The 11416-nt window shown below is 33.9% G+C and overlaps 1 protein-coding gene across 3 annotated transcripts in view; it reads right to left on the reverse strand.

Moving 5' to 3' along the window:
• Positions 1-11416, reverse strand: part of LOC110456639 (phosphatase and actin regulator 1-like) — an 88531-nt gene that overhangs the window by 76240 nt on the left and 875 nt on the right. The window contains exon 2 of one of the 3 annotated variants that reach the window (XM_021507483.1): positions 6920-6923. The exons of 1 other annotated variant lie outside the window; for it this stretch is intronic. In XM_021507483.1, the coding sequence (XP_021363158.1) occupies positions 6920-6923 (4 nt within the window). Of the gene's footprint in view, positions 1-2391; positions 3044-6919; positions 6924-11416 lie in introns of those variants that run through there. One more of the 3 variants, XM_021507482.1, reaches the window with a different exon arrangement.

Raw genomic sequence — 11416 nt, forward strand, 5'->3', positions numbered from 1 at the left:
TGGTGTTCAGTTGTCCTACGTATACCCCAGTATCACAAATGGTGTTCAGTTGTCCTATGTATACCCCAGTATCACAAATGGTGTTCAGTTGTCCTACGTATAACAGTATCACAAATGATGTTCAGTTGTCCTATACATATACCCCAGTATCACAAATGGTGTTCAGTTGTCCTACGTATACCCCAGTATCACTACTGGTATTCAGTTGTCCTACGTATACCCCAGTATCACTACTGGTATTCAGTTGTCCTACGTATACCCCAGTATCACTACTGGTGTTCAGTTGTCCTACTTATACCCCAGTATCACTACTGGTGTTCAGTTGTCCTACTTATACCCCAGTATCACTACTGGTGTTCAGTTGTCCTACGTATACCCCAGGATCACAAATGGTGTTCAGTTGTCCTATGTATACCCCAGTATCACAAATGGTATTCAGTTGTCCTAAGTATACCCCAGTATCACAAATGGTATTCAGTTGTCCTAAGTATACCCCAGTATCACAAATGGTATTCAGTTGTCCTACGTATACCCCAGTATCACCAATGGTGTTCAGTTGTCCTACGTATACTCCAGTATCACAAATGGTGTTCAGTTGTCCTATGTATACCCCAGTATCACAAATGGTTTCAGTTGTCCTACGTATACCCCAGTATCACAACTGGTGTTCAGTTGTCCTACGTATACCCCAGGATCACAAATGGTGTTCAGTTGTCCTATGTATACCCCAGTATCACAAATGGTTTCAGTTGTCCTACGTATTCCCCAGTATCACAAATGGTATTCAGTTGTCCTAAGTATACCCCAGTATCACAAATGGTATTCAGTTGTCCTACGTATACCCCAGAATCCCTTCTGGTGTTCAGTTGTCCTACGTATACCCCAGTATCACAAATGATGTTAAGTTGTCCTACGTATACCCCAGTATCACAAATGGTATTCAGTTGTCCTATGTATACCCCAGAATCACTTCTGGTGTTCAGTTGTCCTATGTATACCCCAGTATCACAAATGGTGTTCAGTTGTCCTACGTATAACAGTATCACAAATGATGTTCAGTTGTCCTATACATATACCCCAGTATCACAAATGGTGTACAGTTGTCCTACGTATACCCCAGTATCACAAATGGGATTCAGTTGTCCTACGTATACCCCAGAATCACTTCTGGTGTTCAGTTGTCCTACGTATTCCCCAGTATCACAAATGGTATTCAGTTGTCCTAAGTATACCCCAGTATCACAAATGGTATTCAGTTGTCCTATGTATACCCCAGAATCACTTCTGGTGTTCAGTTGTCCTATGTATACCCCAGTATCACAAATGGTATTCAGTTGTCCTACGTATACCCCAGTATCACAAATGATGTTCAGTTGTCCTACGTATACCCCAGTATCACAAATGGTGTTCAGCTGTCCTATGTATACCCCAGGATCACTACTGGTGTTCAGCAGTCATAACTAAGTATCATTATTGGTGCTCAGCAGTCCTACCTTGGTATCATTATTGGTGTTCATGATCAGACACCAGCCGAATGCAAGTCTTACCCCAGTTTTCATTATCACATTTATATCATTAACTGATGAAGTGTCAACCTGTATCATTAATATGAGGTGTACAAGGTGTTAGTTTATTCATACATTTGTATCAGACCAACATTTCTCAACTCTTTGTTACTAAGATAAGAAAATCCAGTCTCTGACAAGATATCTGCTTCATTATCAGAAAGCCAAATGAAACAATTCATTATCAGAATAGGATTAAATTCATCTGAACATCAATAATGATTATAGATAGCAAGATAAGTTAAGTCTGTAGGCCAACACTGCAGCATGTATCTGATAAATGCTGTGGATTTACTGACCTATAGCCTGCAAACATTTTATGTGGTAAACTCCAGATCTGATCTGTATATTACTTGAATCACATTATAACAAGTATATAAAAAGGTTGGAAATATCACGGTATCACACAACTTTGACAACTGTTATCCCCCACCTCTCCAAATTAATGAAATATTTAAGATATATACAGCTAATCACCATATCAGCATAGCTCAAAACACAAATGTTCTCACACTGTAAAAATAAACTACGTAGGCCCCATCATTTTTTTGTGTGTCAGCTAGAGTTAATGTTGACTTTGTAGTGACTTGTTAGGTGTAACTGACACCAGTCCAGTGCTGATGTGTAGTACCACTGATAGCCAGCTATACCTGTGTAAAGAATGAATTAAATACCAGCTAGGACACTTCAATAGCTGCCCCTCACCTATATACATACAACGTCGTATACACACGTATCTGACTTTTACTCAATCTGGAATATCTTATAAATCTAAGTAGATGTGAAGACAAAGGTCTTAAAAACAGTCAGGAAAATAAAGAATTACCTTTCTTTCTACGTCGTAGCCTCATGGTTGCAGTTAAATCGACCTCATCCAGACATAGAATTTGAGGACCACTCTGAGGCAAGTGTATAGGGGCCCTGTTTTAGTGATGTGGCTCACAATGAGATACACTTGATTGCTTCAATGCTTCCTCACACACACACACAACTAGTTGAATATTTTATCCTATATATGGCTAAATCCACGATGTCTGTCTCGAACCACACCTGAAGACCACCACTAATACCAAGGAACAGTATATATATCTCCCTCCTCCGGCCACAAACCATGTGACCTGAAGTTTAAATCAAGGGTGTCCGCAAACCAACAGGTAATGCCTATATGTACAGCTATCTATGTTGTGTGTGTGATGGGCCGTATGTAAGTAGGGCACACTGTATTACACCTGTGTGGAAGAGATCCAGGAGACTGGAGGCACATTAGCAACCCCTTGGAGGAGGACATATGTGTGTCTGTGGTTGTAAAACACACTCTACCCAGCACTCAACAGACATCGATTTTAATCCTGCTGAAAATTCTCCCACCACACTCCTGCCGGCAGTCTGACAAATCACCTGTGTGCCATCCTATTTGTCCGAGTAGACTCTGGTAAGTAGTTTACCTCCTCCTCACACCATCACTAATCTCCCTAAACAGGAATGGTGGCAGCAGTGATCAAGTCCTTGTCATAATGATAATACACACAGTAGAGCTAGCCGACTCTAAAATCAATCTGGACGGCAATGACCACAGTGCATGTTCATTTGTATTTTCCACTTTAACACTCTTGAGCAATTTTAACAAAATGAACTATTTTGATCAATTAATACCTATATATTTTTCTGTAAATATACGTATATATATGTATATTGGCCCCTCTGTTAACATCCCTTTTTGTTTCTACTGATGGTCTTGAACATGTACGTTACCATTAATGATCTTGAACAATGTATACAAAATGATTTTTTTTTGGTGAATTAATGACATCAAATTTTCCGTGTTCTTTCCAGTATTTCGGATCCCTATATTGATACAATTATAAACAATACTTCCCTTTCCTTGTTATCTTTGTACTTTAACCTGTCCCTATATACTGACTAATGCAATATCATTATCATGTGATCGCCTAAAACAAGCTGTTTATTCATACAGTAAATTAAATCTCTTCGTTTATTTACAAGCTTGCCTATAGCTAATGCCTACATATTTCAAAGTCCAATTTTCGTTTTTTATCAACAATTCCTGTACGTGTATGCATGCCCCCTCAATGCATTGCTAAAACCCTTCATAATGACATTATTTCACCTGCAATTTTTTTAGTTCTTTTTCTGGCATATTTCAGAAAAAGCAATGAACTAATCTCTCCAAACAATTATTAAAAAAAAAACTAATCTATGGAAGACAGTCATAATCAACCATAGGATACAGGGTATATATATATTTATTTGTTATATATATACTTATTTATACTTATTTGTTATATATATACTTATTTGTTCCTCTTTATGCAAGGTAAATGATGGGATATATGTACTTATTTGTTCCTCTTTATACAAGGTAAATGATGGCATATATATATATACTTATTTTTTTTATATATATATACTTATTTGTTATATATATACTTATTTATACTTATTTGTTATATATATACTTATTTGTTCCTCTTTATGCAAGGTAAATGATGGGATATATATACTTATTTGTTCCTCTTTATACAAGGTAAATGATGGCATATATATATATACTTATTTATTTTTTATATATATACTTATTTGTTCCTTTTTATAAAGAGTAAATGATGGCACATATATACTTTGTATTCTTTGACCCATATATTTGTTATATATATACTTATTTGTTATAGTAGATAATAAATAAATAATACCTTGAAAAGGAAGGACTTATTTATTTATTATTATTTGTTATATATATACTTATTTGTTATATATATACTTATTTGTTTCTCTTATACTTATTTGTTCCTCTTTATACAAGGTTAATGATGGGATATATATACTTATTTGTTCCTCTTTAATTTAAATTTCTGACTGGATTTTAAAATTGGATAAACAAGGTAAATGACAGCCATTTTATATATTATTTGCACCTCTTAAATTTAATTTCTGACTAAGTTTAAAGGTCTTCCTGGAAGCTTACAAGGAAATACCTGTAGATGTGCATGACTATATTACTTGTAAAAGATTATTTTTAACAGCTCAACTTCTCTGTATTATAATAGCTAGACACTAATTATATGGTTAAGTGGTTAGGACATCCTATTAGCTCATTACACAGAGGTTCTCCATGTTTCTAAATGTTTACATATATGCATAATACAATTGTATAATACAGCAACAGGATCTATTTCAAATGTAGTGAGGCTTTTTCTAAGTTGACTAACCCTCATCAGCAACTATTTGTGGAGAACCTTGAGTTTATGTTATTCTGGAGGCTTGAGTTACATCTTTTTTATTTAATTTAATATCTAATGACATTTTTGGCATATTAATTAGCTCCTGAAATGAGTTAAATGACCAGTGAAGTGTTGAAAATAATGTCAGTCTCCGGTTCAGTATGAAGAACACAGTGTATGTAACATCATTTTACTGCTGCCTTCAATTTCCACTTGTAATTGTTGGTGTACATGTGGCATCTCATTATAGTGCTAACATATGTGTTTTATAGCACAGTCAAATAGGTCAATTATTCTGTCTATGGTTATTTCCTGTTGCCCTTTACAGCATACATGCATTATATTTTACAGCAGATACTGAACATTATTGATCTTTTATAATATATACACAAATCAAAAGATGATGTTACCTTTTTACACACTATAATGGCAAATATAACTGTTAAAAACTGTGTTTTTTAATAAACATAAAGAAACAGCACAAACCAACAAAGCCACAGAAATAATGCTTTACATAAGACTGTAGGAGTTGTCTCCCTTCGATTTCACAAGAGTACAAATTCAACGGGTATGATATTATTGCATTCAACACAGAAGAGGTCATTAGGACCAATGAAAGATTAAATTTAAAATGTTAAATTAATTAAGAAATAAAACGCTGGACCAGAATTGTGTCGTAATTTCATCCATCAGACTAATAAGTATAACTGTAAACATATCACTAAAATTAGAATATTTTGTTAATTTTTTGTCATTCATTTTATGATACATTACAGAGGGCCTGTATCGCTCACCTGGACAATAAAGCAATTATGGAAAATTATTCTTATTATATCAAATCCCTCCAATGCTGAATGGTACATAAGAAAGATTTTAAAGATTTAAAGCTCTAATTTCCCTATGGGGCCCCACAACTTTCAGCCCCAAGGGGGTCCAAACCCACCTTTTATACAAAATAAGGTCCCCTTTACCCAAGGATGCTCCAGGTTAAATTGGGACATAATCCCTTAATTCCTATGGTAGAAGAAGGATTTCAAAGGTTTTTACCTCTTTTTCACCTGTTGGGCCCCACAACTCTGCCCACAGTGGGACAACACCCACTATTTATACAAAATTTAGTCCCCTTTGCCCAAGGATGCTCCAGGTTAAATTGGGATGAAATCCCTTAATCCCTATGGTAGAAGAAGGATTTTAAAGGTTTTACCTCTATTTCCCCTATTATGCACACCCATATAATATAGTTGTACAATGGGCCATTCCCCACAATATCATTGAAAACCCAAATAACAATAAAATCACCAGAACAGAATACTTGATCACATTAACAGATGGTGGAATGAGTAACATGAGAGCTGATATACAGGTATTGACTTCTGAGCAGGTATATGTACATACTGAAACTTACTTACACTATACACAATATATTGTTATTATTAGACATAGAACAACTGTGATTGGGTTAACATTGTTATATTATTCATATGTGTGCAAGTACATGTACTATGTACATGTATTCCTTCTGATAATGTCATTATATATATTTTTTAATTTGAAATCTTTTTGAAATCCTTTCAATTTTCCTTTAATGCAGGGGAGAGGATTTAAACACCTTGTATATGTTAACACTTACGAAACATCATTATAATCTATATCAGATATTGAAACAAACATGCATATCTATATGGTTGTAATGCCTATCATGTATCGTTTATCAATTTTGAAATTTAAACAACCACTGTAAAATTGACAACTAGATCAAATTCGAACTTTAACTTTCAATTTTAAAGATACTTAAAAAGTCCATAATTCTCAGAATGGTTATTGATATATGTAAAATGTTTTTATAAGTCTCTTGTGCTATATTGTATCACAAATTTTATCCACCCTTAAATTTTATTGTCAATCCTAATGCTATGGTCTGCACTAGCCAGGAAAATTAGATTTCTAATTATTCTAAACTCCTATACAATATTCCTATGCCAGCTGAACATTTTACAGGTATTTGAAATTAAACATGGAACACACATAATAGGACGGACAGGACAAACTAGACAACAACAAATTATTGTTTTCTAAACAAACGAAAGCATGCGCTATGATTGGTACAGCACTTACCCATCTACAGGGGAAAAGCCGACAATGAAATGGAAAACAGAAAACATCACAACAAATTGTAGCATTATAGATAAAATATAATGAGTACAGGAATATCTGGATAGGATTCAATGTTTGGTCTGGTATACTGTGTATAAAGTATAGATAGGTATCACTATCTTGTTACGCAGTGATTAGAAATAATTACTACACCTACAATTGTATAACAGGCATTGTGGTGTCAGTCACAACAGATATGACATCATACTAGGGCATTGTGTATATCCCTTCATGTTGCACACATAAACGTTCCTAATGCTGTATACATTGTATAAATCTATGAGTTGTAAACATTGAGATGTTTTCAGTGATTTTGAACTTAGATCAACCTTTTCTCGCGTAAAACATATCATATTAATATCCTTAATGGGGGACACGTATATGTATATATATTTTTCAGTACAATAAATCCTTACAACATTTATTCAAATGCTTTATTGTACAATACAGTGTTTTTCTTTCTATCTAGATTTTACAATAGTCCATCATTTTACTGAAATTGGAAGATAACCTAATAATACATTTGTTTTGATTGAGGAAGCAACCTGTATTCAAATTTAAAATTTGGCCAAAAACCCCCACTGAAATACATGATGGAGGTAACAACTGTTATTCATATTTGCTGACTCATAACTCATTTCCCCGCAACTGGGATGTGAATAGCATCACAAAACATAAAAATATATATTGTTCTCACAAAAATACCTGTATCTATCAAAAATAACCTACATAATATTACTTAAACAATGTATCAGTGTAATGGCCTGTGTAAAGTCAGCTGACTATTTTATTTGTGATAGGTGATCATGTAGCCTCCTCCCTCTCCCCTTTTAAAATATACAAGTGTCTCTGATAACCCTACCTGCCCTAGATTTTAGCATTTACCTTATTCTTTTATTTTTATAAAATTCAAATAATCAATGTTTGAAACTCCATCTTTAACCCTTATAAAATTATTTTGTCAAATAAAACCTACTGTATCATTTTCATAGCTGTAACCAAATAATTATTGTGTCTGGCCTGATTGTAGATAGTTATATACTATACCAACTATGTTCTATAACAAGCACTTCAGCCGATAGTTCCATTTATGTACATATATATTTCAAGCTAAGTAAATGTACTTGACAGTCACAGAATTCCCTGAATTTCTAAATTTGAGAAAAATTGAAATACAAGTCAGATGAAATAATCTGTCAAACATGTAAATTCTGACATAAAACTAAGCACACATCTTATAGTAGTGTGATACTGGTGAGGTAATGTCTAATGATGTACTGTACCTGTACTTTTCTTACCTGTGCAGTTCTTTGTCAGATGAAATGCGTACCTGTCTGAACCCTTATCTATAGGGACATGTACAATCTATAGGCCTGATGTGTTTCAGCGGGGACGGATTACTCACAGAAGCGGATACATGTACAGCTAACTTTATATATACATTGTACATGTATATATATTTTCCCTTCCCTGCTACAGTCTGCAGTCAAATTTTAAGTTGTTGACAAAACTCCCATTTTCACTGTAAATGTGAATTATCTGGAGTAGAATTTACTTTATTCTTAAAGTTAACAAGTAAGAAAATTGTCACACCTGCATTCTGGCTGCAGTGTAGGGAAAATGCAACAAAAACTGTAGGTGTTTAGCTTCAAGAGGTTATCTCGAGGTAAAGACAAATCCTATGCCTAATATAGTTCTTTTCTTTTCTAATGTAAATTGACTGATCACACTCCAGATTTCTGCTATGCAGAATCTGATACCTGCATCATCCTGGCTTGCATAACAGTTTTAGAAAACCATACTAAACCTAATAAGCACACCAACAGGTAAGAATTCATATATAGATAATCCTTTTCTTGTCACAGCATTCACGTACCATTTCTTTATTGTCATATATTGTTTTATTAAAAACGGTTTCAATTATGTCTACTTTTTTGACATTTTTTTATCAGATTATGAAATTGAAAATAAAACATGCATTCTTAATAGCTCAAAATGTTTTCCTTTATACCGGTGGTCTATTTTAGGAATACACAACACACATGATCATCAAGCATTTGGACAAGGTAATCTATATATGGTAGTATATATAGCGGCTAAAAAAGATAGGTGTGAATGTATGGCAGTTAGAAAAGCTAACCAGCAGGAGTGCTGTGAGGTTTTTAGATTCAACAAGCTAACTTATTGATGCAAATCAAAAGTCTTGCATGCTTTAATTTTTGGTAAGTTGGATAAAATTAGGCAGTGATGCATCTATTACAAAAACTAGTTACATCTCACAAAATCAAATTTATCTGTATACATATTCTGAATGTACACCTTTGCATCCTGAAACAAAATCATTAGAGGTATATTTTCATTGATGATCTATTATCTATAAAGTTTAATATCTGTTAAGAAATTGAGCGATGTCAAAGATTTTCTATAAATAGTAACAGTGACCTTGACACCCTGATCATTTAAAGCATTATCATGCTTGATTGTTATATGTTTGTTCAAAATCAGAAATAAAGCTGATACAGTTAGGACAAAGATTTTCTATATATAGTAACAATGACCCAGACACCCTGAAACATACACCAAGGTATTGCAATACTTATCAAACATTGTAAGTAGAGTGGTAGTACATGTACAGCCACTTCAATCCTAGCAACATGAAGTGGTGAAACACAAATAACGATCAAGAAGATCACCATTTGACTTACATGTAGTTGAATTTTGAATATATTGATGGTGTATTGAAGTTCTGTCAATGGGCTAAATATGTCCAAATTTATATACCGATATACAAATAATACATCACAGAAAACTTTAAGAACATGTGTTTTTGTTTAATGGAACTTACGTAAGCAAAATAAGTAATACAGCTTGATAATAACTGCACTGTTATGTTAACATTATTTATATATAAACAACCCTTCACACAGTTACACACACAAATGGTATGACATTTGGCTACTGAAGTCCAACAGAGTTACTTACGTTGCACAAGTATTTCACTTCTTAAACACAAGTTAACTATGCATGTTATTCCAAATGATTCATGATTAAAATAGTATTTGGGTTCAAATTTAATGCTTCATTGAAAAGTTTAATAATTTACATGTCCTAAACACTTGTTTTTTATATAGCAAATGACAGTCTATGAATTTCGATATATATTAAAATGGCAGTTATACAGATTTACATTTAATTGTAAATATACCGGGTAAATAGCTTTGTTTAGGGTTTACATAGGTGTGTCGTCATTGTACTTGTGATAATGGTGATATGGTAATTGTAGATATACCGGGTAAATAACTTTGTTTAGGGTTTACATAGGTGTGTTGTCATTGTACATGTGATAATGGTGATATGGTAATTGCAGATATACCGGGTAAATAACTTTGTTTAGGGTTTACATAGGTGTGTTGTCATTGTACATGGGATAATGGTGATATGGTAATTGTAGATATACCGGGTAAATAACTTTGTTTAGGGTTTACATAGGTGTGTCGTCATTGTACATGTGATTATGGTGATATGGTAATTGTATTACACAGGTGTTACCCAACATGTTGGAATGTAAATGTACATATTATACATTATCTGATGCGTGTATATGTTGATAACACATGTGTGTTGGTGGGTAAACAGTTGATGACTAGGATGATAATTTACCTTATAACATCATTATTGCACAAGTACTGACTAAGCTGTCGAAGTGTGAACGTATGTGTGAATTGGCGGTGCTCATCATGATGATGATGGTTGTAAATGTGAGGATGTGATAGGGTGTGGTAATTTTAGATTTCATGTATCGATTAAAACCTTTTTTGCAGAATAAACAATTAAAAACAACCTACAGAATATAAAGAATTGGAACACTATGCCTTAGTCTACAGGTCTTTTGAGGGCAATGAATTTTTCGACAAAATTTGGCAACATTGCTAATGTAAAATAGTGCTTTTTTTTCCAAAATCTCTTCCAAATCCCCAAACCCTGACAGATTCGTCTTATATTCAAATGACATTACAATAGGCCAATATCTAACATAAAAATTAATAGAATATATTTTGATACCTACTCTTTCCTTTTTGGCATGTCCCTAAGCATATTGTGCAACTTCAATATATTTTTATAATATTTTGAAAATGTAGATGAGGTATGTGTCATACTAAATTGTCAAAGATGTGCATTGATTAGGTTGCCTTACAAGCGTCAGCTGTAGGGAATTTCCCTTTAGCTCAGCGGTATAGCATCGGGCTAGAGAGCCAAGGCTTGTGGGTTCAAGCCCCAGTGATGGCACTATCTTAATCACTTTCTTCGTCCTATTACACTATATTCGGTCCAGGTACAGACTTTCTAGTTTGGTGGCATCAGCACGCGCAAAGATATAATACTGAGTAACCCTTTACCACTTTGGTAATTTTTTTTGTTCAGAGACTTACATGATTGTGAAATGAAGCTGAGAAGCTG

Source organism: Mizuhopecten yessoensis, unplaced genomic scaffold (genome assembly GCF_002113885.1).
Source record: "Mizuhopecten yessoensis strain PY_sf001 unplaced genomic scaffold, ASM211388v2 scaffold8811, whole genome shotgun sequence".
In the NCBI taxonomy this organism is placed as follows: Eukaryota; Metazoa; Mollusca; class Bivalvia; order Pectinida; family Pectinidae; genus Mizuhopecten; species Mizuhopecten yessoensis.